This window comes from Alternaria metachromatica (genome assembly GCF_023757995.1).
Source record: "Alternaria metachromatica strain BMP 0045 chromosome Unknown scaffold_2, whole genome shotgun sequence".
In the NCBI taxonomy this organism is placed as follows: domain Eukaryota; kingdom Fungi; phylum Ascomycota; class Dothideomycetes; order Pleosporales; family Pleosporaceae; genus Alternaria; species Alternaria metachromatica.
Window position 1 is genome coordinate 273,947 of NW_026055493.1, and position 25,747 is coordinate 299,693.

At 51.0% G+C, this 25,747-nt stretch overlaps 7 protein-coding genes across 7 annotated transcripts; 4 read left to right on the forward strand and 3 right to left on the reverse strand.

Moving 5' to 3' along the window:
- Positions 1–4,914: 4,914 nt before the first annotated feature.
- J4E83_000902 (uncharacterized protein) lies at positions 4,915–7,112 on the forward strand (the record flags this gene model as incomplete). The annotated part of the gene is made up of 4 exons (XM_049327859.1): positions 4,915–5,071; positions 5,133–5,473; positions 5,528–5,731; positions 5,778–7,112. The coding sequence occupies 4 exons, from the start codon at positions 4,915–4,917 to the stop codon at positions 7,110–7,112; spliced, it is 2,037 nt and encodes a 678-aa protein (XP_049192377.1).
- A 146-nt stretch (positions 7,113–7,258) lies between these two features.
- On the reverse strand, positions 7,259–8,398 carry J4E83_000903 (uncharacterized protein; the record flags this gene model as incomplete). The annotated part of the gene is made up of 1 exon (XM_049327860.1): positions 7,259–8,398. The coding sequence occupies one exon, from the start codon at positions 8,396–8,398 to the stop codon at positions 7,259–7,261; it is 1,140 nt and encodes a 379-aa protein (XP_049192378.1).
- A 473-nt stretch (positions 8,399–8,871) lies between these two features.
- Positions 8,872–10,287, reverse strand: J4E83_000904 (uncharacterized protein; the record flags this gene model as incomplete). The annotated part of the gene is made up of 1 exon (XM_049327861.1): positions 8,872–10,287. One exon carries the CDS (start codon positions 10,285–10,287, stop codon positions 8,872–8,874), a length of 1,416 nt encoding a protein of 471 aa, XP_049192379.1.
- A 694-nt stretch (positions 10,288–10,981) lies between these two features.
- Positions 10,982–12,673, forward strand: J4E83_000905 (uncharacterized protein; the record flags this gene model as incomplete). The annotated part of the gene is made up of 1 exon (XM_049327862.1): positions 10,982–12,673. The coding sequence occupies one exon, from the start codon at positions 10,982–10,984 to the stop codon at positions 12,671–12,673; it is 1,692 nt and encodes a 563-aa protein (XP_049192380.1).
- Positions 12,674–13,059: 386 nt separating this feature from the next.
- Positions 13,060–15,545, forward strand: J4E83_000906 (uncharacterized protein; the record flags this gene model as incomplete). The annotated part of the gene is made up of 3 exons (XM_049327863.1): positions 13,060–13,377; positions 13,431–13,461; positions 14,641–15,545. The coding sequence occupies 3 exons, from the start codon at positions 13,060–13,062 to the stop codon at positions 15,543–15,545; spliced, it is 1,254 nt and encodes a 417-aa protein (XP_049192381.1).
- A 79-nt stretch (positions 15,546–15,624) lies between these two features.
- On the reverse strand, positions 15,625–17,211 carry J4E83_000907 (uncharacterized protein; the record flags this gene model as incomplete). The annotated part of the gene is made up of 3 exons (XM_049327864.1): positions 15,625–16,592; positions 16,648–16,944; positions 17,007–17,211. 3 exons carry the CDS (start codon positions 17,209–17,211, stop codon positions 15,625–15,627), a joined length of 1,470 nt encoding a protein of 489 aa, XP_049192382.1.
- A 7,575-nt stretch (positions 17,212–24,786) lies between these two features.
- On the forward strand, positions 24,787–25,728 carry J4E83_000908 (uncharacterized protein; the record flags this gene model as incomplete). The annotated part of the gene is made up of 2 exons (XM_049327865.1): positions 24,787–25,007; positions 25,068–25,728. The coding sequence occupies 2 exons, from the start codon at positions 24,787–24,789 to the stop codon at positions 25,726–25,728; spliced, it is 882 nt and encodes a 293-aa protein (XP_049192383.1).
- Positions 25,729–25,747: the final 19 nt, after the last annotated feature.

Sequence of the window (25,747 nt, forward strand, 5' to 3'; positions counted from 1 at the left end):
TATTCCCTGAAGATGGCCCGTTGTTCTTGGTGTTTAGTCGCAGCCTTGGCTGCCTGCCGATCAGCCTTTGCCCAGACCGCGGCAACGGCTGTCGCGTCCTCCATGCCCGCATCATCATCGCAAACCTCAGCACCAACATCAAACCTTCCAGCTGTCGAAATCGACGTCATATTTCCTCGCGAAAATGAAACGTACGACTTTACCTCATCGTTACCCATCGTGTTCGCATTCCAGAATTTGACCGCGGCTGCTGAGCTTGGCCCCTTCACTTTCGCATGGGATATCATGCCGTACCACACCCTCGACGAACCAATACCAGGAGGTGTCATAGAGGATCAATGGTCGATAGGCTTTACCTCACATAATGCATCCACGTTTACAACGTCTGATGGATCGCCATATATCCTTGTCAACCACACGAATCCTAGGGATTGGGTCCATGGACCGAAGTATGGAGGAAATGCCTACTCATTGAGGTGGTACATCCTGTGGGGTGACGTGAATGAAGGATGCGACCACCCTCGGCCTGACATAGGTGTTTCGCATGACACTAAACTTCTCTTTACGCTTCTTCCAGCGTGGCCTAACGAGTGGAAGGCGCCCGACCCAACTACCTTCGGGAATGTTACAGGCAATTGTGCGCAACTGGGCACTTTCGCTATGATTGACGCAAATGAGTCCGAATTGTGTTCGCTGGATCAGCTACAGTGGGGAGATGGGAACCCGTGTGCCACCAAGCCTGATGGGCCTATGGTAACAAGCATGTCCAGTGCGGTGGCGAGCTTGTCTTCTGCGCAAAGCGTGGCTACTGCGACTCCAACCACTACCGAATCGTCTACCACGTCGAACGCGGCGTTCACAACAGGTGTGCCAATTCAGCCAGCGCTCGCTGCGGCCTTAGTTGTTGGTGGATGGGAGTTGTTCCCGCTGTAGGGGTGTTATCGTACACAATGTTACATTTCTGGTGTTTCACATTACTATCTCGAGGGTCGACTTTCAGCCCAAAATTCGGTCGTAATCATGAGCGTATACAGCAATGCGTCGAGGTCTCAAACTGCTTGCTCATGGGTGCATCCAATGTGCGTAAGGCAACGGATATGCCGGTGTTTGCCTGCTTCTCTATGCGCTTGTTAACCCTGGCATTGCTGCCTGCGCAGTATGTACAGCCCCGCCGCCTCTCAAAACACATCACAAAAGGATACCAAATCTTAGCATGCCCAACGTCAGAACATATGACAGTTATCGTTCCGATGGCTTACTTCCCGTTCTTAGCATCACCCCCAGAATTGCGCATTATGTCTTACTCATATTTCCTACCTACGAGCGATGGTAAAAAGTCTTTTCGACTTCTGGGCAAACGGCCTTTCGTCGGCCTCCGCCGGACTCGTCGAACAATCAAACATGAGATCGACTATGAAGCCTTGAGACGCTCGTATTGCCTCATTCGGCGTGCAAATCCAAACTACACGTTGTCTGTCGATGCTCTGGACATGCGACACATGAACATGGTCATACGAAACGAGGCCGCGCAGCCACGGCGGAACTTTGACACCCTGAATTTATCGTGGTGGGAATATCTGCCCAAGTACTCAAGAGTTGATATCGTATACGAGTCCTGTGGACAGCGCAGCATTGATGACCCGGCATTTACCTTAATTTGCCGGGTCATCGCTAAACCATTCAAAAGACCTCGTATAGCTCAGAGCCTCCCAACCCAATTTTATGTCAGATTCCAAAAGCCTAGGGAAAATCTCGCTTCGTGGTCAGACAATTGGTTTCTTTCATTCTTTCGTCCTCGAAGAGATGCGACAGAGTACATGTCAACAACAGCAAAGTACTACAGTGTGGATGGTTCACTCATAGCCTGCGAATGGGAGAATTCCACAGATTTATTTGAGATGATACCTTTTGTATTCCTTATTCTGGCAATACTGGCGGGTCATTTGTATCTTGCATCCGTTGTGGCACTTGCTGTGTACGATGTCTTGATGAGCACACTGTCACCGATCTTGGTCAGAGCCAGGGTCAGTTGAGCTGATGATAGTTTGTCGATCATGAAGGAAGGGATGTTTTGATTCACAGAAAAGACTACACGATGGCACACAGATCAGGAATCGAAGCTGTGCAAAGAGTTTGTGTGGTTGTAGCTGGGCTTGTCGGTTGAGACTGTCATCTGCCATACCACTATGTTCAGTGCTACCACTTCGTGATCATATCTCATTCCTTAACAGTCCCACTGTTCGTGATATCACTCATCTCTTTCTCATAGTCGTGTACTTATTCGAAACAATTTCAGACCTAATCCGACCAGATCTTGACCCTATATGCGAATGATCGTCGACTAGCTTAAGCTAGAGTGCTCGCCTATGAAGCATTAGCTGGGTTGGAAACTGGAGTATGTGACGTTACCTTCTAGGGTGTCGGAGCTAGAAGGACCGCCGCACATGCAGCCTGACAGGTACCGAAAGCACTGTTGCAGGCGACGATAGTGGCAGGAGCCGTCGCACCAAGCGTGGCACCCCAAGTCGCGCCTCCTGCAGCGTAACAGGCCATAACCACTGCAGAACAGCCGGCCTGGCAGATGCCATATCCGATCGGGCCTGCTGAGACCATGGGTACGAGCATGAGTAGGGCTGCTGCCGCCGAGATGGGAATGATGGAGATCTTCATTGTGTATGTTGCGGTGGGTGCTGTGGAATCTGTGATATGTTTAGCGACGGCCAACGGACATACTGAGAAGATAACTAACTTGCTAATTGACCGTAGTGTTATGTAATTGGTTTAGAGCGTGATGGCGGGCTTATGGCTTGGTGAGCGTTTGATAAAGCCCTGCTGCACATGCTTTTCATCGGGCTAGTTCGTGTCACACAACAGCTTGCCACGTCATTTCACCGGTCACCCATCCCCTCACGTCCGTCGAGAGGACAAGCCATATGAAATTACGAAAACAGCCCCTTCATGCCTGCCCAGGTGGTTATGTATGGAGAATGCAGCGTTGCCAGAGCTCTCAGTATGGCCGTAAATCTGGAGCATCATTACTGACGTGTTATATCGTATGCTTCCAAGGCCCAGTCCAAGGGCTTCCAAATGCCGAGAGCAACGCGGAAATGGCGTTTTCCTTATAAGATCACCTTCAGTCTAAGTCAGTCAGCAGTGAAGGCATCTACTGCTGCTGCACTTAGATCTGAAGTAAGCGCAGTCTAGAGGTTGATCAGCAGCTCTGAAAGCGGTCCACGATAGATGGCGTTAAATTGGTAAAATATCAATTTAGGGAGACCGCATCAACAATGGACGGGACTGCTAGGCCAATTCAGGATGTCTGAGTACACATTAGCTGTAGGGATGGATTACGAACTGCCCATCTGACTACTGCACCATACCGAGCAGTCTTCATCAACTCCCCAGCTACCTAGTAGCAGCGACATCTCTATCCCATTGGGGTGGTCACCACGGATGAGATTGAACCAATCTCAAGACTTAATGAGCACCCCTATCCCTCTTTCTGAAAGAGGAGACAGGTGGCAGTATGGAGATCATGCGTCAGCCAGCCAGATGTGCGGGGTTTAGGCAGCAGCTCCCAGAGTCGGTGTATATAATCGCCGCATCTCCAGGAATTGGAGCACCCTATCGCTTTACTGCTCATTTCTGAATGTGGGGCGGCTGGCTATGGCACCAAACGAAATAAGCCTGTCGTCCTCGTCTCTCTTCAGACTCCCTGCTGAGATCCGCATCTCAACATACGAGCTTCTGGACTTTCCGCCTGTCGACAATGAACAATGTCGTGGGCTGATTTTATCATGTCGGCAAGCAAAGCGTGAGTGCGAAGGAGTCTCGATACGTACGACACAAGCGTGGTTGCTGGCTTACAAGGGAGACGTTCTCCCACAAAGCGGGCTTGAGGTGCGCATCTTGCTACCTCCTACAACGAGAACACCTACTGGGATGCATGCCAAGTTCCACACGCTTCGAAATCTGACCCTGGTAATTCCTGGACGAGCAATCCATGGCTGCGCTGACCAGCGCCGAGAGTTCTTTGAGAGTTTCCGGCCCTTAAACGCCATCTTCAGCTTGTGGCTCGATAGCCTGACGATACAATTCTCGGGTCCGGTCGGAAAAAGCAGCGAAGGATACGGGATGTGTGGATCAATCACCGAGTGTTTTAGACGCCTTTTCTTCATTCTGGAGAGCGGCTTGACGTATGCGCATGATCCTGTCAGCCAGAAAGGCAATCTCAAGCTCAACAAGTACCGCTCCCTGGTGAAATACTGGCAGCCGCAACCAGCCTGGATTAAGAAACTGGTGGTTTCATGGGATCTGACTGAGGAGGGTCTGCGGAGCAAAGACTTGGTGGCGGTCGATGGTCACTGCAGGAAGCGTACAACGGCAGCTTGTCCCGGGTTGCGGAGATATCACGTCGCCAGCGAAGACGGCCTCCTTGGATCGGAGTCAAGGGAATCTTTCTGTCGATTTCGCCCATCGGAGCCGGAAGATCGCATGGCGGGCCCGAGTATTCAGCACAAAAAGCACTGTCTCAAGTGCGCGTGGCGTGGATGGGACTACCGCCGCTACGTCCGGGGCTTGCCGGTCGAGGATGACGAACGCTGGCTTTAGGAACAATCGCGGAACAATCACGATAACACAGCTGAAGATGTGTGGAAGAGCTGGGGTCGTGCTGTTGAAAGTCCGAAGATCCCGCTGGGAGCCGCGCGATCTGGGCGATCCAGGGGCATCCACTAACACCCAAACCAGTAACAAGCGACGCGGGCTTATCAGGCACGATCAAACCTCATTGAACGATCACTGCTACGACTTTCGTGTCTACGTCATGTTTGGAAGTATCGCCGGTCTTCGGATCAAAAGATATGGGGAAGCGCTGCACGCTCTCTCCTTTTGGATCTTTTGGATCGCGCAACCATGTGTGGCATCACTTGTGCGGTCGCATTGCGGGGTCATGGACCGTTAGCGAAGGAACGTGGAGAGTTGAGCAAAACATTGCAAAAGAGTCTGGATACCATCAAGCATCGTGGACCTGATGCAGATGGTCATTGGATCAGCGAAGATTGTCGCGTGGGTACGTCAAGAAGTGACTACGGGTACGGGGAGAACACGTGACTAACATCCTGATCATCTAGCTCTTGGGCACAACAGATTAGCGATCGTCGACTTGAACCCAGAAGGAGAACAGCCATTCCACGATGCAGACAACGACATTCACGCTGTAGTCAACGGCGAGCTGTACGGCTATGAAGAGATTCGGGACCGCCTTAGTGCCGAAGGCTACAAGTTCAAGAGCCAGTCAGACTCTGAGATTGCACTGGCGCTGTACAAGAAGCATGGTCTATCGTTCCTGCCGCACTTGCGCGGAGAGTTCTCATTGTGTCTATATGACTCCAAAGCTCAGGTCTTCATTGCCGCATGCGATCGGTATGCCATCAAGCCCATGTACTACACAATTTTAGACGGCAAATTGCTGGTATGACCGCTCTTCGCTTTTCCGAGAAACTTCGGACTGACAACCGCTGGCTAGATCGCTTCCGAAATGAAAGCATTCCTTCCCTTTGGATGGAAACCTGAGTGGGACGTGCAAAGCATCAAAGACGTGGGCTGGTTGTGCGATGGGAGAACCATCTTTCAAGGAGTTTCCAAGATACTGCCTGGTCACTACCTCGTCTGCAGATCGTTCAGCACTATCTCGCAAGACAAGTATTGGGATGTCGACTTCAAAGACAAGGTATGTGCTATGGCGTGTGCATCACGAACATCGCTGACAAGCTTAGCGTGAAATCGAAACGAGAAGTGAAGATGAGATGATCCAGGGTGTCCGAAAGCACCTTGTTGATGCTGTGCGAGATCGACTTCGTGCGGATGTACCAATCGGAGTATTCCTGAGCGGCGGCATCGACTCAAGCGCAATAGCAGGCATGGTCAAGCATCTGATGGACACTGAAGGCGCACAGCTTGGCACAGCTCCAGCATCAGAGCGGATCAATTGCTTTAGCGTTAAGTTTATTGGTGAAGAACACGATGAAGAGCCGATCGCACGTCGCACAGCTGAATGGCTAGGAGTCAAGATGCATCACTGCGAGATGACCGAGGAGAACTTTGCCGCCAACATCGAGAACGCAGTCTGGCACAACGAAGCAGCAGTAACTGATCTAGGCACTGTTGGCAAGTTCTTGCTTTCGAAGCTTACCAGCGATGAAGGTATCAAGGTCGTCCTCACTGGAGAAGGATCAGATGAACACTTTGCGGGATATCGGGAGCTCCTTACGGATTTCGTTCGCGAACCAGATCTATCAAGACCAAATCCCGGACTTCCGGAAGAAGAGCGCGTGGCAACATTCAAGAGCTTAGAGGGCTCAGAGACATCAGGTCCAAAGGAACTTGCGACATCGGCTGCCATTCGTGCCCAAGTAAACAACACCTCTTTCCTTGGTTTTACGCAGACCGCTTCTCTCCGTGACCCGCTCTTTGCGCCTTGGGTTTTCAACGAGTTTGGAAAGAGCGACAAACGTCTTACGGCTGTGAACGCTGTCGATGGCCGTACCCGCGAGCTTATGGCCAAAAGGTGGCATCCGCTTCATACATCGCTGTACATCTGGATAAAGTCCTCTCTCGCAAACGGCCTACTTACCGTACTAGGCGACCGCTGCGAGATGGCCCACAGTGTCGAAGGCCGTCAGCCCTTTCTTGATCATCGCTTAACGGAATATGCGATGAAGCTTCCGCCCTCTGTAAAGTTGCACTACGACCCTCAAACTCGTAGTTTCAGCGAGAAGTGGATTCTCAAAGAAGCCATGAAACCATTCATCACGCCTGAACTCTACGCTCGCAAGAAACATCCCTTCTCTGCTCCAGTGAAGTATAAGCCCGATGGTCCTGTTCACCAGTTGTTCCAGAGACTGATCACGAAGGAGAATGTGGAGGTACTTGGATTTCTGGAGTGGGATAGGTGCAAGGATCTGTTGCATGATGCGATTTACGATGGTGATAGGCCAAAATGGAGTCAGATGATTCTGGTGGGTCAGTTTGTGATTCTGAGTAAGAGGTTTGAGGTCAAGAAGGCTGCACCGGAGTTTGATACGCTGGGGGCAAATGGAGCGACGAGATAGTCTTGGGTGTTCCAACACGAAACGCTCTGCACCAATCTATTCTGTTCTGTATTAAATTGTTTGAGTGTGAAGGACAAATTTACTGAACAAAACACTAGAAGAAACTAGAGTCTGACATCTCTTTTAGCTCCTCCTCCTTCCTCCTCCTAGTCATATTTGATACCAGTCCAGCAGACTTGAACGGGTACATAATCCCATTGTTCACGTGCTTTGCGTACATCATCCCAAGCAACTTCCCACAAGGAATCCCACATACCTCCACCAAAACGATGATGGATCTCATCCAAGCGCACCATACCAACCGAGCTACGTCGATTTGTAGCGTAAAACAAGGACGTATCTGCGTAGAATCTCGATGTGCCAGGGCTGAAGAGATTGGTATCCGCGTGGAATGGCGGTATATCGCCCTCGAACTCCATGGTATCGAGTGATCCATCTACCTCTACAGTATAGAAGCGTTTTCCAAGAAGTACCTGGGGGACATTGGTAGCAGGTCTTGGGGTTGTAGGCGCGATGGTTTGCGGATTTCTGGAATCATGCAAGAGAAGAGCGTCGATAACGGCAGGCTTGCGCTCTGGAATCTCTGCCGATGCAACGCCTCGGTTGCGAAGTTCTCGCTTCAGCTGGTAAGTAGGCAAGCTCTCGTATTCGTCCTCTCGGGTACAGTTACGATAATCCCACGAGACAGTGATGGTGCCGGCAAAGAACTCATCTGTGTCTAAACGGCTGGGACTCCTGTCGATTCCGCTTTCTAGACCCATTAGCATGAGCACTGCTGCTTCTGTCATATCTTCTAGATTCTTCACTACCTGCTGACTCGTATAATGGAGGACAATGTTGTTGATCTCAATAGAAAGTAAGTCCTCGACACCAGTGCGAGGATAGCGATCTTTACGAAGGTCGACCAGGTGAACAGGTGCGTTGGTGATCAGCGTCAACTCTGTTAGTCCAGCAAAGTCTTCCATGTTCTTCAGTTGATGCGGTAGTCTCAGCCTATACCCCGTACTCTTGGTGAATCTTCTGCAGATGTCCTGGACATACAGCCACAGATGACGCACGCCCTCCTCTTCAGCTTCTTGTTTTGCCTGCCGACAGGTACCTCTAAAGCCAACCCATTGGGTCGCGTCCTTGGTACGAATTTGACCAAGCGTCATGTAATTGTAGATTAGGTTTCGGACGTCGCGGTTGAGGAGGTTAAAGAAGTAACTGGTCTCGTTCGGGCCTTGTTCGGGAGGGGCTGCATCTTGTGGAATTATGATGTCAGCGACGCGACGGGAGGTCGGCATTGTGATCGACGATGTGGTTATGATTGAAGACTGGGCTGTAAGTCGATGAAGGCTTCGAAAGGCTGTGTGTACGGTCGAGCGCCCACGTGTGGTTATGGGTGTTTATGCAGGGGAAGATCGAATCGAAATCAGGGCAAGGTCTTGAATATATATACACTAGAGGGGTACTCAATGGCGTGCTCTAGGAAGCTCGAGCGTCGAGAGTGAAATATTCGTGTAATCAAGGGGCCAATCGCCTAGTTCCCTGCCCGCCTACCAATCCTTGCTCGGAGTCAATGCTCGATAAGTTCGCCCATGATTCGCGTATTCTTACTCGTCAATTTAGATCACCGAAAGGACTGAGCCCTTGGTGTAAGCATCGTGTGTGACGTAAGCGGGAGTAGGTCAAGGTTGGTATGTGGTATATGTATTCATCGGCTTTCATAACTCGTACAGCTTCTTCTCTACCGGCATTGAATCCCGTATTCTGTAGCTCAATCTCTGTTTCGGCTTGGACTCCACCTCTTGAAGACGAACTCTCGAACTGTGTACTTCTTCAGAACGCTACCAATGTCAAGCTTGAACCCATCCAACTTCATGTGATCCGTATCCCATGGTGCTGGCACTTCAACATAGACCAGCATCAGTGTCTTCATGACCTGGGTTTGCACTCGGTTCACCCGATGGAACCACCACCAGTCCCTGCGCTCCTTTTCCGCGGCTCTGGCTTGGGCTTGACCGTCCGTATTCTCGGTCCAGTACGGGGCTGAGTAGGAAGGAATGATCATGATCGCAAACTCGGCATGTGTGAACGCAGGACCGCGAATGTAGAGCAAGTAGTCGACAGCGAATTTGACACCAGGCCGCACGACCCAGCCCAAGGATCGGAAGTGGTGAAAGACAACGTATTTCATCAGGAAAGGATTGTCGGGTGCAATAGGCGGAATACACGTCATAGCAGGATCCACTCGAGTAGCGTCATTGCTCATACGGTACGCAGTACGAAGATGCGTCAAAGCTCTTCCGATATCGTCGGATTCGCCGGAACTGGACGCATGGGCGCAGTATACTCGCAAGAGGTACCATGCTGGGTAGTGTTGTGCAAGATCCATGGGAGCCTGGGTGTCCACGTTGACGATTTCCAAAGCACCAAGGACGTATGTCAGGAAGAAAGCCTCCTCAGGTGTGAGCTGAAGATGCTCAAGATCCACAATATCAACCTCTAGATCAGCTTCAGCGTCGGCCGGTGCGGCAGGGCCATCTGTGTTTTCATTGATCGCCGGAGTTGCTGTTGCATCTTCTGGCTTGGTGATGTCCTTGGCGTCGCTACCTACGAGCTTGTTGATGTTGGCGTCGGATACGATCTTGCCTTCTTGCCGAAGCTGTTGCTCAATAGCCTCGCGCTGCGCCTTGGCTCTCTCTAACTTGAATTGTCTGCGCTCTTCCCGCCTTGATTGTGTAACCTCGGTGCTTGTCTTGGACGCCTGGGCACCTCGCCTTCGCTTTTCAGCGACTAACCACTGTGGTTCACTTCGGCTGAGGGACCCTTTGCCCCAGAAGCCTTGTTCCCAAAGAGCTCGGATGGAGGCCGGATCGGTGACGTGGATTGACTGGGTCTCTGCAGAGTAGTATGCTCTGTGGATGACGATGTGTGACTTGGGCGACCACAGCGACTGCGAAATCAGGCTGATGAATAGTCGCACGATGGAAATGGGGTTGTGCGGGATGAAGGCAGGCAGCGCATATACGTCTAGTGGCAGAGGCTTCGCATGTATCTCGTTGTAGTTGGGTCGTCTTGGGCGAGGTTTCCTCGAAACACCGTTGGCTGGTTCTTGGTTCGGCTGAGGTAGACCCTCTGGGCGCTCCTCGCTTGCAGCAACAGCATGCTCAGGCTGCTGAGTTGAAGACATGCCTCAGTCCAGCTCGATGTTCGACGAAACTGTACTCGCGTTAGTCCTGCGCGCGTTTTGAGGCAATGTGAAGTGTAGCAAGTAATGTCGATCAGATACCGTTGTAGTCTATTGTAACGGAAACAGCATCGAGAGCCAAACGCAGTCAAGTGAATGCATGCGCCGGCAATCGTATAAGTGAAAAGTTGTCATCATAAGACAGTGAAACATGTGAATGGGAATGGATGGTACTTACCCGGCCTTTGCGACTTCAGGTAATGGCGTCGTCGACGAGCGTTGCGAGCTTCATGGTGGAGTGGTGCTGATGGTGAGAGGAGAGCGCAAAAAGTTTGGAGATGACTGTTTGCCAAGGCCGAATTTGATTGGCCGTCTTGGCCGACCGCACAGCAGTCCAGTTCCCAACACACGACAGCCACCGTACCACTGGCTTTTGAATGCGCGTAGCGGTCGTTGACAGTGGCACACAGTATATGCTTCACGATACCCACAGACTGCGGCTGGGGCTTGTGCTTGCCCTAGGAACGCCTGTTGTGACGTAATAAGAGCAGCTACCTCCGACAAAGTAAAGAACGTCTTCGTGACGCCACGCGAAAGCGATTAGGCATCTGCACCTCTTACACGAATAGTTCCTGCCTGATCAGAGACTTACTCCAAACATACAGCAGCTCTAGATATATACGGAACAGCTTTCAAGATGCTGCCAGCGGCAAGATGGTCTTTGCGATTGCCACGCCAGAGCGCTCGATCAATCACCACGAAAAGCACACCACGGCTAGCCCTTCGAAGCCGCCTACCGCGCCACACGACGCCGCCAACGACCTCAGCATATTCTACGAGACCACCTAGCAACGATTCCTCATCAAACACGCATGATGGAGCCCCCAAAGAGACACCGAAAGTCGACGCCGTGTCCAACGCCCTCTCGACCACGCCCGACTCCGAGAACAACCTCGTAACGCCCGTATACATGCCCGAAGATCCGAACGCTGTTCTAAAGCAGACACACCCCGCCATGCGTCTTCTGGACAACTCCTCTCTTATAGTACAACGACAGTTGGAGATGATGAATGTGCTCATGGGCTTCGAGCAAGCGAACCGCTACGTTATCATGGACCCGCACGGTAATCATATTGGATATCTCGCCGAGCGAGACCATGGCCTAGGGAACGCCATGGCGAGGCAGATGTTCAAGACGCACCGCAGCTTCACGACTCACGTCTTTGACCGGGACGAAAAGGAAATACTAAGGTTTCATAGACCTTTCAGCTGGATCAACTCGAGAATACGCGTGTATGATGCGGTAGGGCCCGATGAGCGCACCTATGCCAGCTCGGCAAGCCTGCAAGGCACGAGTGTCAAAAGCATAGCCAACCAAACGAGCGCAAATGTCTCAACTTTGGCACTCCAAGACATGAGGATTATCGGAGCTTCGGAACAGGAGTGGGCACCATTACGAAGGAAGTATAACCTGTATCTCGCGAGGAATCTCGAGGACGCCGCCGCAGGATCAGACGCGCCCCAGCTGTCCTCTGGTGACCTGCCAATCTCAGACTCTAAAGCCGTGGCAGTAGCAGAAGGCGATACCCGAGAAGTGGGCATGCTCCAGTTTGCCAGGGTTGACGAACCCTTTTTGTCCTGGGACTTCAGCTTGATGTCTGAAGACGGGCGGCTAGCGGGTTCTGTTAACCGCAACTTCGGAGGCTTCGCGCGCGAAATATTCACTGATACGGGTGTTTATGCGTTGAGAATGGACGCTGCCGGGCTGGCAAGTGAGCCGTCAGGCATGGTTTCCAAAACTGGTGAGCAGAGCCGACCATCACTAGAAGACTACCCTGGCATGACCCTTGATCAACGCGCCGTAATGCTTGCTACGGCTGTTAGCATCGACTTTGACTATTTCAGTCGACATAGTGGTTCTGGTGGCATGTGGCCAATGTGGATGCCATGGGTAGGTGGCAGTGGTGAAGCCGCGGGAGGTGCTGCAGCTGGTGAAGCGGGTGCTGCCGGTGCTGGGGCCGTAGGTGCTGCTGGCGAAAGCGGTGTTGCAGGTGAGGTCGGCACTGCAGCGCGCGGACTGGGAGCTGGAGAGGGTGCTGCGACAGGTGCAGCTACAATGGCGGGCTACGAAGCTATGCAAAGAGGGCGAGAAGCCAGGCAACAAGGAGACGATGCTTCCCCACAAGCGACCGATCCGTATCAGCCCAACCCCGACCAACAGCCAGGCACAGGCCAAGTCGGTGAAGATGTCTGGGGCGAAGATCCTGGCGTCGGATCTCGGGGTCAAGATCAGGACTTCTGGGGTGGACAGGGTGGACAGAGTGGTGGCGATGCTGGAGACGGTGGTGACGGTGGTGGGTTTAGCTGGGGTGACTTTTTCGAAGAGTAAGGCTGTGCCGCTTCTTTTGTACCACCATTGTATCTTATAGCATTGATACCATTTTAGATAACAAGCTCTATTGCCAAGGCAATCGTTGGCAACGCGCTCATATACGTTTCTCCCATAAGTCGGTTGAGTAGAGAAAAGAGCCCTAGATACTAGTCTGCGGCTGAGGTGGGGCTGTGCTAAACGGCTCAGTCCTTCCTTCTTCGTTCGCTTTTGCCTTCATACACGACTTCACTCAACCGCTTTGCGCTTCGTTACCTTTATCCTCTACGAGGCGCTAGATCCAACTTGAGCCCAACTCTAGGCTTATGTTGGTGCCGGAGCATACCATTCAGTCTTTGATTGATGAGGTGGACAAGCCCGACAACTCAGTCGGCAACGCAGCGAGAATGCCGCAGACATCGGACTTCTACAGGTATAGAGAACTGGACGGATCAAAGCAGCAGATCCGTCTCGCAAGATTGTTGCGATCTCAACCTGTGGCCAATACGCTATACAAGCGCGACTTCATTTACTGCGAACTTGAGATATTCGACATGAACACTGCACCCGAGTTCATCGCTCTGTCATACACTTGGGGTGGACCATCAGATAATAGGTATATCGCTATCAATAACAAGCTGCTCGCTGTTAGAATGAACTTGTTCGATTTCCTTTCCGCCTTTCGCGCAGACGAAGCCAATACCCAGTACCTCTGGATCGATCAGGTAGGTCCTACATCTACTTGGCTATGCATGCATGGACTAATCTCATCACTCAGATATGTATCAACCAACAGGACACGGCGGAACGTAATCATCAAGTTCGCCTAATGGCTCGAATTTACTCCGAATGCATCTATGTCATTGCTTGGTTAGATTTGTCTTCGTTAAGAGCAGCGCGAAGGTACTCCAAAAACAGGAATGCCGAGAATACTGAGGCTATCTTGAGAAACCGTTACTTCACGCGTCTATGGATCGTGCAGGAAGTAATGTTACCCAAAAAGGCACATATCCTGTGCGGTCACGTCTGGATGGACTGGGATGTCCTCTTCAAGGCTGCATTGTTTGCTGGATTTCTGGAACATCCAACTCTGTCGCCAATGACGTATTTACTTTCTAATCGTTATGCACACGCGGAGCCTGTTCGACCTGGGTATTCGCATCTACTGTGCAATCTACTACGTCAATTTTCTAGCATGGGCTGCGAAGACCCTCGAGACAAGCTATACGGTATGCTCGGCCTCATCTCTGAAACGCTACGGCCTATCGTGGATTATTCGAACACCAGGGAAGACGTCTACCTTGATGCCATCAGAATCCTTGGTCCATTTTTCTGCATGGACGCCTCGAATTGGTGGTGGCAGGACTTACCGTTGAGAATGGGTGTCCCGTTGGCTCATGTTGTATCGTTGCAGCCTTTCGTCAGTGGTCTACTTGCTTGTGGACAAAAAGAAAACAAAGCTGACCCAATATGGACTTTGCAAGATATGGGCTTTGTAAAAGCAGATCCAACGCGTCATTATCCGGGTCGATGGTGGTACGAGTACAAAGGCGTACGACATTACCACGACTGTATTTTCTCCAAGGACGAGCCTGCAAACTCAGAAGCAGCTTTGTGGTCCTTACTTGATGCTACGCCTGAACGAGGCTCGGGGTAACTGGGATACCCCGCATCATCGTCCATCTACCCCGGAAAAGTCCAGCTCCAGATTTCCCGCAGCGCCACCAGTCGGGGGTAATTGTTCCGTTAAACCCACGCTGCCGAAGTTTCATCTATACCGACTGCACCGATATAAATAGTAGCCAAGCTTGTTAGAGATCATTATGACGATCATCAAGCCTTCGAAAACGTTTTCCGCTTTGCCGATATGAAGCTCACCGCGAGTTCAAGCGTCTTCTTGACACTCTTTGTGCATGCAATCGCTGCCCCCGCGCATTCGAAGCAGAAACAAAGTTCTTTTAAATGGCATTCCACAGAATCTCTGATAGCCTTTGGGGATAGCTACACGTACGTGCAGGGTACTCTCGGCCACCAAAACTACACCTTCATTGGCGATGAATTCAACTTCTCTTTTGCGCCCGCACAGCTCTTTTCGAATCGCATCGTGCAGAACCTTACGGGAACGGCAGAAGGTGGCCCTAATTGGGTGGAGCTTTTGACTGGATGTGGTGTCGAGGATGGTTTGCACAATCCAAGAGAGTGCGATGTTCAGCTCTGGGACTTTGCATATGCTGGCGCGAATACTTTCGAGGAAGCTGGATTCACACCCCTTCATCACAACCATACTGTCTCACTCGAACGGCAGATCGAACAGTTTGCCTCCTACGGCAGTCCAGCTCTCGAATCAATTCATCTCAACAAGAAGAAAGCGCTCGTAGCGATATGGATCGGCATCAACGACATCAATGACCTTGTATCCACCCAAGGCAAGAACGCATCCTTTGCGCCACTCTACGAGAAGATCCAGGATCGAGTTTTTGAGAACGTGGAGAAGATCTATGAACTTGGCTACAAGAACTTCCTTTTCATGAATCTACCGCCTCTGGATCGTGGGCCAGGCACGCCCAATGTCAACGCGTCGCTCGTTGCTTCTTTCAACAAGATTCACGCTGCACATGCCAACGACTTTCAGTCCGATCATAAGGACGTGAAGGTGCTGCAATTCGACGTGAATAGTGTTTTGAACTACGTTTTGGATCATTACCAAGACTACGGGTTCAAAAACGTCACCGACTACTGCCCTGGATATAATCAGCCAGATATCCTGACAAATCCTAGCCAATATGGGTGCACGGACTTGAACACGTACTTTTGGTACAATTCAGGGCACCTGACGAGTCGGACGCATGAGGTCATGACGAAAGCCTTGAAACGATGGTTGTCAAAGCAGTAATAGGGATATAGACGGTCGTTTGTTCTTGATATCATAGTGCGACATTTGTATCAAGGGTCATGCCACCCGATTAATATCGCTACAATGCCCAAACCCTCTGATCACCCCTACTGTCTGACCTCTCAAGCTTGTTCATTCTCCCATACCACAGCCTGAGTGTCGTAGCGATTGCCGCCACCAGGAAACTACACGCCGCACACACGAAGTTGCCTGTCGGGAAGCCTTGACTTCGCTCGTCGTTCATCCAAATCCATTGCGCAATGATCTGACCAATACCTGCGCAGCTGTTGTGCAGCGCGATTGCGAGTGGCAAGGTGAGGAAGCTTGGCGAGTTGCAGGTCACCCAATTCGTCATGGAAGGTGCTGCAGGGAAGGCACCTGCAGCGGCCATACATAGGCAGCCGTACCGCTGAACATAGGCGTCGGCGGGAAGAAGGCCAGCGGTCAGCCAGCCAGTCCCTCCTATGAGTGATGCGATGGTGATATGCCACCCACGAGCGTTGAAGTGGTCCGCAGAGTAAGAAATTGTGATGGCTACGAAGAAGCCCACGACCCATGGCGGGACAGTCAGAAGTTGTGCATGAATGGACTCGTAGCCTAGTCCGGTAACGATAGTGGGCGTAAAGAACGTGAATGACCCCTGAGGAACGACGTCGGCTACATACGCAACGTAGTGTAGCAGCATGCGTGGACTGAAGCAGGTGTCCAAAATCTCTTTCTTGCTAGCATGTTCCTGATTATATCCACCGCCTCGGTCAGCCAGACGATCAATAGCGAATTTCTTTTCGGCGTTGCTGAGCCACTTCGCTCTAGCTGGGTAGTCGGGCAGGAAGAACCACAGAAGGAACGCCGATAGTAGGGTGATAATTCCTTCGATGATGAAGAGCCAGCGGAATCCTTCAAGACCTGCCGCTCCGTTGATATGGCCGACTCCGAATGCGATGGCGCCTCCGAAGGCACCAGCAAGGTTGCAGAACGCGATGACGAGAGCGATGCGAACAGCCCGCTCGTTATAGCGGTACCAGATCGTGATGAAGTAGACAATTCCTTCGATACGTAATCAGCGCAAGTTCATCAACCTCCATGTCTCATTGTAACACACCAGGAAAGAAACCGGCTTCGAAGACTCCGATCAAGAACCTCAAAGCGATGATCGTAGCACTGTTCTGTACACCCGCAAACCCAATCGTTAAGGCTCCCCAAGCGAAAAGAAGGATGCCGAGCCATCTAGAAGGTCGGATGTAGTGCTTCATGACGAAGTTGCTTGGTACTTCGAACACGGCATACGCGACGGAGAAGAGAGTGACGGTCAGAGCGTAGCCGTGAGGCGTCAGGCCCGTATTACTGAGCATGTCGTCTCCTGTCTCTGTGTTGAGCACGCGAGCGTTTCCAATGTTTCCTGTCATCAATTTTAGCGATTGACTCGGATGCTGAGCCGGTATGAGATGATGAGGACCATACCTCTATCAAGAAAATTCAAGAGATATACCCAGCAACATAGAGGTAGAACGCGTAGGTCTAGTTGCCGGTTGAGTTTCTTGTTGTACTTTTCGTCATAGACATCTATCTCCCCATGTTCTTGTAGCGTCTCATCCTGGTGTTTGACCGTGTCGATGTCGACATCTTCGAGGTGTTCCTGCTTCTCGGGTTCTATAGGCTTGTCCATGGTGATATTCTCGTCTACGATAGCTGAGCAACTCTAGGTAGTCTATTGTGAGCGAAGGTTCTTGCACCTTCCGTATAGCTTTGGTCAATGGTTATATAGTTCAGAATATCCATCTTACTTCGTTATCCCATAGCGGAACAACGCATCCGGATATACCAGTTGCGGCTTTACCCCAGATGTGCGGGGTAGAAGCCCACATCTTCGCGCTGCATATTCCCTACCACGGAGATGATCCGCGATCCATCCGCTGTGGGACGAGAATGTCGGTGTTGTCGCCGATGGTATTGTTCGTTGGGGTGCGGAACCAGTTTGGCCACCGAGAAGCCCAGGAAGCTACCCATGTACGTCATCGAAATGATTCCCGTGCATCTACGAGCTTCTTAGGGTCATCTCTGCATGCGTTCGTTGCTATTAGTAGCGTGTCCTGATTTCCGGTGAAGATGCGACAATGTGGGTGCAATTCAGTCAAGACGAGGCCTTGAAATACCTAGGTAGCCTCGGAGAGCGCGCACTGCGCACGGGCCTGCTTCCAATTGGATCTTATTTCCCCATACGTCATCTCACTCCACATGGATCTGATGAAGCCCAGAGCCTCCTACCACGAACTCTCGTCACCACTGCCCCTGTACTCCTGCGCTTCTGACGTGCGACCCTAATCGTTGTCCGTCAATCTATCTAATACTATGATAGAAAGAATCATAACTACTAGACCTATGGCCACAGTAATCTGTAAAGTAAAGGCAATCCAGACCATAGCAATTGCGCTGACTCCGATATCCGTTCGGATATTCCCATAGTTGGCAGACTCTGCCATTGCAGCTGCACCAACAGATCCCACATGTTGCCACAAACTTGCGATAAGTAACTGTACCGCCGCGGCAAAACTCGCTGCGAGGGCAAGTTCTGATACTGGGCGCGATGGGAAGGGTTTGACATCTACGTCAGACCCAGTTCTCTCATCTCGCTCTTCGTGCCACCCTGGGAATGTTGCGAGAAGCAGTATAGCGACAAATGCGAGAACGACAGCAATGATGAGAAGACCGGAGAAGAGGACTTCGTTCTTGAACTTTGCAGCAGCGCCTATTAAGTTCAGCGGGTCATTCTCGAACCCGATTTGCTGCGCCAGACCGTTGTGATCGGAGCTGCAAAGCCAGACGATACCACGCTGGCGCACGCACATCCCAAAATAGCCCGCTCGGACTTCAAGGTCGGTGGATCCTTTCAAGTCATTCAATGCGTCAAGCAACACGTCGTGGCCTTCAGTGGGGCGTTTCGAAGTCGAGTTAATATACGATAAACCGAGGACGTAGACGTTCGTCATCGTCGAAGAACTTGCGCACCCAGCCAGAGATATCGCTATGGGTACGATGAGTACGATGCTACCAATCCGTAAATGTCAGATCAACAACTCACAGTTAAGTACGATCACAACAGCCAACAGAATCATCAAGATGTGATGGAAACCGAGATACGGAATTAATTCTGGTGACATTGTCAGTTCAGATATTGGTGTGTACTGTTGGATTGACTGACGTGAAAAAGACACTACATAGCGTAGGTTCACCATCGCTACCTCAATTCCAATAACCCAGCGATTAGGACTGATTCATAAGACGCATCTGAAGTACGGTAAATCTGGCTTTGAAGCTGATGTTTGCTCCTTGATACGGTGAGTGCGGTTGCACAGATTCCCAAGCGAAGTGGTGTGCTGAAGTCTTTGCTGGAAAGTGCAGCTCTCGACTGGTTTTCAGGAATCCCCGCAGATGTTCTCCCGTATATGTGATACGTCGCATGCATGTGGCCGCATACACACTGCACGCACTGCGCCACCGGGCGCTTACCGCAATGCCAACCAGCCCCATTACTGGGCAGCCTCGAAGCTGTGATACGGCCATGAACTCAAACTTGTGTCCATATAGATCGTAGGCCTGTTCTTCTTTATTCGCATGCGACACTAGCAGATACAAACTGCGATACAACGATATGCTTACGCCGTCCTTCTGTTCGATGCGCAAGAACCTAGAGCACACCCTAGACACATTGGCGAGCGTCAGACACGAACATTGCGGGGGTCAACGTCGCGTTACTAGCAAACACGGGCGTGGGCCGTACGCGTGGAAATGGAGGAGGACGACCAACAAGCAACATGTGGTCATGAAAGGAGCCCGGAAGACAGTATATACAGTTCTAAGAAGTCACCGGGTCACACGCGAGGCGACGCGCCGGAATTTGAGGGCGTGCATCAGTACAACGGCCAAACCAACTCGCCTTCATGGGCAGATTCCAAGCCCCAGGATAGGTCTTTGAATAGCTGCAGTTCCGGACACTCTATAAAATCGAGTGTAGATTACTCCAGTAAAAGCTTGACGAGATCTGCACCATCTCTCATCATTCAACAACAGGCAATACCCCGCACATCACTTGATGATCTACAGACGCGCCACCCAAGACGATTGCAGTCAGAGTGCCGGACGGCAAGCGCAAGCGCAATTGCTCTACCCTTATCTCGTTCCTCTTCAATAGATCAGCTGTCTATCCGAGATCCACGCCAGAGCGGCGAGCCCAAGTCTGTGGAACAGCCAATAGTGCGACCAGACCGCGCAGGTCCTCCCGGCGAAGAGCGCGAACGTGGGAGAGCAAGGCTACGAGCGGGCTTGGTCCCTGGAGAAAAGGCGATAGAAAGAGAAGAGCCTCAGAAAGCGAGCGATAGAACTGCAAGGCAGCAATTACAGCAGTCGCTTATACCAGAGCGTGAATCAATCAGGCAGCGACCGGAAGACGATATACCGCGCCGACCAGAGGCGAGCAAGTTCTGGAAAGCAGTCTTAATAGCCTTGAAAAACGGAGAGCTTCGACAGAACCGAAGACAACAACCATCAGAGGTGCAACAGGAGACAAACAACAATGAGGCAGATACCTATCGCATAAATCTGCTCAGATCAGCTGCGCGGTTTTCCAATTTACGTCATGCCAGTACCGTGAATACACGACATATCTGGAGTTCACATATCGTCTTGTATGACATACTCGAAACACAGCAGTCTCGTACATCTCCCGAAACTCTCTGGCCTGATGCACATTTGAATGGGGTACCGACATACGAAGACTTCCGTAATAAGTTGAGACGTACTCCGCCTCAATGCCCTCTTCGAGTCATCTTTGTAGAGGACCTCAATCCTTCCTTGATTGAGTATCTGGGTGCCGCCTTCCAAATTCCACCAGGAGTGTTCGAAATACACTTAGATGGCTCTGGTTTTGTAGACGAAACACCCGATGGCGCGACACGAGGTCGGTGGATGAATCATTCGTCGAGTCCGGACTGTTCGTCTTTGACCTGGTTTCGGCCTATAATCCCTTTACTTCCCGTGAGTTCAGATTTCCGTAATCGGCTGCTCCACGACCGGAATCCAAAGGTGCGCTGTATGGTTGAGGGGTGTGAGAAAGACCACGAGTTGCGAACAACCACTAACATCTTGCGTCGCAATGTAAAACTATGCCCATGTCCCGGAGCTTATCAGAAAGGTTCCGAGACGGAGTATCCTATTGCACGGGAAGAGAGAGTAACGATCTTTACACGGCTCATTAACGACTGCAAATTCGGTATGTGGAAGGGACTTTCTGCGCAAGTCTAAGACTCTTTACATGTGTCCTAACGATCCCAGCCATTGTGTTACTCGATCCGCTGCCTTTCACCAGAGTTATATCGAGTACCGATCATGGCCAGCACAAGGATGCCACTCATTCCAGAATGAAGATAGTACGCTTCAACGCTCTGAACGCGCAGGAGGCTCAAAACCATAGCGTTGAGGAATGGGCTACGCGACAACGGCCGCTGTCCACTCAAGCTGCGCGTCCGGAATCGGTACGATCTTCACTTGCGTCAAATGTAGACACTACAACGGATGAGTCGCTGCTACCCGCTGGCTTACCCGATACCCACTCCGGTAAGACCCAGCATCTTCTCGTACAAACACACTCCTCAGCAGCGCTGCATATAAGACTTAGGAGAACGCACACTTTTCGAATTTGCATCGAATTTGTGAGCAGTTGGTTGTTCGCGAAAAGAGTCATTTGCGAACCTTGAATTTTTATACAAAGATGTTATTTCGTGGTCACATTCTCACATTCGGAGGAGAGAAGTAAAACGACTGACAGTTGATTAGCTGTGTTGGCCAAAGCCCCCGCGGGCGTAACGCTTCTAGACCCACAGGCCGAAGTTGAGATGAGCCGTGCAAGAGTCACGGGTTCTGTGGTCGACGCTACAAGAGCAATCTTACCAGTGACAGGAGCCCGACGGCGAAGTACAGGATTGGCTATCAAGCGGAAGCCAAGTCCAGATGGTAGAACTGGTGCTTCAACGACTCGAACTACGCATAAAACAGCAGACAGACCCGATACGGATCGAGCAAGAAACTCTGTATGTTCTCTGGAGGATCGAGCTCACGATTATAACCGGGTAATCCCATATCATCCTATCAAAGCTGGATCCTCATCCTCAGCGATATTCGGCGATACCTTTACTACGCTTGATATGCCAGCGTATATCGAACGCCTTCACGTTCCCATCTCTGTAATTGGAGAGTTTGAGGCTGCTTTGCAGTCGACAGGAAAAGGCAAAGAAAAGATACACGGTAAACGTCTCTCTACGAGTCTCATGAGACACACGCTGACCTCGTGACCCTACTGTCAGACCCACTCCAGATACTATTCAGAATTATTCACGATGATTGTCATAATCTGACCGATGTCATACGCGATTCATTGCATCGCATACGCCAAGACACGCTGAACGAAGATGTGATGCAACAGCGGGTCACGCATTGGAGAAAGCTACATCATCGCTTTAACTCCACACTTGCGGAGGTCGACCAGCAACTGCGATCCTTGATACACTTCCAGAACGATAAGGAGCTATTCTATCTCAACGGCAATCAACGAACCGAGCTACCATCGGAGAGGCTAGCAAGGGACGCGAGTCAGAATTTGAGGAACTGTCTCAATCTTGTCGAAAGGTCTTCCACGGCATTGCTTACAGAAATGCAAATAGTTGACAGCCGACGAAGCATCGCGGAAGCTGAGAGCGTGTCTAAACTCACCGAGCTAGCATTTGTCTTTATCCCGCTGTCCTTCGTTGCAAGTCTGTTCAGCATGCAAGTCAAGGAACTGAGCAACGGAGTGCCGCTTTACGTCTTCGCCCTCGCCGCCGCAGCCACTGTCTTTATAGCTTACGCTATGCGTCTCAGCATTCGCAGCTCCCGCCTCATCGCATATAAAACACAGATATTGGGCCAAATCCACGCTGAATCACACGTTCCGCACAATCAACCACTGCCGACACACATAGTCCTGAGATGGCTACACACTACGATCAGCAGGCTTGTATCGAGAACATCTACCAATGCATTCGTTGCTGTCTTCCCGCTTGTGCTAGTTGGGGCGCTTACAGCTGCTGTTCTTAGTCCTGTAATCCTACTTGGGCTACGTGAGATCGATAAAGGGTTTACCGCTGTGATCATCATCCTTGTACTTTCTTCGAACGCGATCATTCTTATTCCACTTGCGAAATTCGGGTTTCAAGATCTTGGCACTAGTCCGATGGGCATAATTCGCGACGTTCGAAGATGGCGCAAAGAGAGTCGAAAGAGAAGAACCAAATCAAAGAGACAAAGGATAAATCCAGATCCAGAAGCTCAAGCTCAATGGAGAGAGAGTAGTAGTGGTGAGCGCGTCAAAGACTACGGCCCCAGATCTTCGGAAAACACTTCGAGCCACTCTACCAGTAGAGCGTCATGGTCATCTGCTACTGGTTCATGATAGATATGCGGGCTGTGTAACTCAGTCTACGATCGATAGTCCATCACTCCACGAGAAACGTTCCATAAACATGCAACTCATCCCTTGTCCTCCATCTCCCTGCGACATATATTTTTTCACCTTCCCAGACGTGCACACCCAGCTCCTTCAGACCACTCTTGTCCATCACACGCCGACTCGCCGGGTTCTCAGAGTTTACAATAGCTCGTAGAAAGACTTTTTCGTATGGCTCCCAGAAAGATCTTTCTTTTTTGCAAGCATCGATGAGTGCTTTTACAGCACTTGTTGCGTGACCCTTACCCCAAGCAGAGGGTAGATAGCTATAACCAAGTTCGACGGTGAGACATTCCGGTTCGAATGAGGAAGGAGGCAGAATGTCAGATCTCAAAGTGAGGCTCCGATCGCCGAGAGATTTTACACCGATATGACCAATGAAGCGAGATGGAATCGAGTCATTATCTGCGCCATCATCTGCGCCATCGTGTCCGGGAGACAAGAGCAACTCGTGTACGGCATAGGATACTCGGTATGACTTGGTTTCGCCTTCGCTGACCGTGACTGGCAGGGCGTATTTGGTGAATCTTTCGGTGTCTTCGGCGGTTTTGGCGATCCCGTCAATGCTGAGCGGCATTAGTTCAGTCCCAGTGTACATGATGCACGATATATGGGTGGCTAATGACAGAAGATGGGACGACCTACCTCCAAAATGCGGCCTTCTCGTCACTGCGTAGTTGGTGTAGCCACTCGAATTCTTGGCTTCCTCTCTCTGCTGCCATGATCCGCGTCAATTTTAGCTGCGGTGTGAAGATTGTGTGATCCATAGTTGTCAAATGCTGTGAGATTAGGTTTCTAGTTCTCACAGGGCCTTCCTTATCAACCTTTATATTACTCTCTGGTCAGCCTCTGAAGGCTGATATACGTCGGAATAGACTAGACGAAAGGTCCAATCGGCGTTCCTTAAGCTCGGTAATCACTGAATAAGGATTAGCGTAAGACCTCAGCTGTCCACGGCTGGACTAGTCATTCCGATGCTTCGTGACTCTTATGTCTGCACACCTCTGGGTAGAGGGCCTTGTTCCAGGCCCCAATGAGAATCGGCCGCGCGGAGTGCTGACACCCAACTGCAGATATCTTTATCGTGGCTGTTCCGGGATCACACCCAGTCGTGCGAATCAGACGGCTTTGCGCCTCGACACCAAACTTCATGAAGCTAGGCAACGGTATGCTCATTGTATATTCCAGCATACAAACATGCAACGATGAGTCAGTCGCTGACATGGTCGGCTTTGCTTACTGTCAAGCCTAACGCGAACATGCCGTGGCTACATGCAGAACCCCGTACAGCATATAGCGCTTTATTCTAGATATATTCTGATAGCGGTGGGTATGTCCCGTACTCGATCATTCACTGGGTATTGGAAGCTCGAGCTCAAAATGGGTGCAGCCTTTTTCGTATGATTGCTTCTTTGCCGTGGATGAAGCCTTCGACGTGTCGTGTGTTGTTGGCTTTCGTCGCGGTCTCGTCGTTTGGCTCTTGCCTCGTTGCCCCACGTATGGCTCAGTTGGAATAGTCTCGGAGAAACTCAATATAACAGGACACGTGTTTACCAGCTGGTTATGACGTGACGGCACATGAATGTCTTGACGCGAGAAGACAGCAAAGGTATGGGATTCTAGCGCCACTCATGTCTTGGCATTCCCGAATCGCCGACCGAACTTTTGGCATTGTCGCGACGAACACCTACATCCGCATCAGCACCAATGGCACATCCACGATCGCTACTAGCTCCTCTGAGCAGACTCACTATATCATCCATTGCCGCCTCGAGATCAGAAGTCCCGCGCTTCGCTTCAATACCGCACCAGACGATACGATGCGCAACCACAAAAGCCCAACCCAAGAAAAAGAAGAAGGCGCGGAACACGTTCTTGCAACATGACTTGAAGAAGGCAGAGAAATTCTCCCTTATCGATGCAATGCAGTACGTTCTATTTGGACATGTACAAGGAAGTGGGAAGATCGCGGGCTGACGGTGGAACAGATATATCCGCGCCTTTGAAGTAGGCCGCAACCCGTCTTCCTCCAAATACGAACTACATGTACGCCTACGCACACTCAAGAACGGACCCGTCATACGAAACCGATTACGACTCCCGCACCCTGTCAAGACTGATATACGAATTTGCGTCATCGCCGCCCCCGATTCGAAACCCGCTGCTGAAGCACGAGCAGCCGGTGCTACGCTTGTAGGCGAGGACGAGGTTTTCAACCAGATTAAAGAGGGGAAGATCGATTTCGAACGGTGCATCTGCCACATTGATAGTCTGCAGAAGATGAACAAGGCGGGGTTGGGAAGGCTGCTAGGTCCCAAAGGCTTGATGCCGAGCACAAAAGCAGGAACAGTCGTTACGAACGTGGGCGTCACTGTCCGAAATATGACTGGTGGCAGCGAGTACCGAGAACGCCTGGGTGTGATTCGTATGGCAGTTGGACAACTAGGATTCACGCCAGAAGAGATGCAGAACAATATCAAGGGATTCATGGATGCGATAAAGAAGGAAATGGCGCAAATGAGCGATCGTATCACCAAGGAGATTCACGAAGTGGTGCTTAGCTCGACGAACGCACCCGGTTTCACGTTGAGCGGGGACTTTAAAGGACCGGACTCCATATCACCAAAGGAGTTGAGTGGGCCTTTGTAAATGTAGCTTTCTGGGGTGT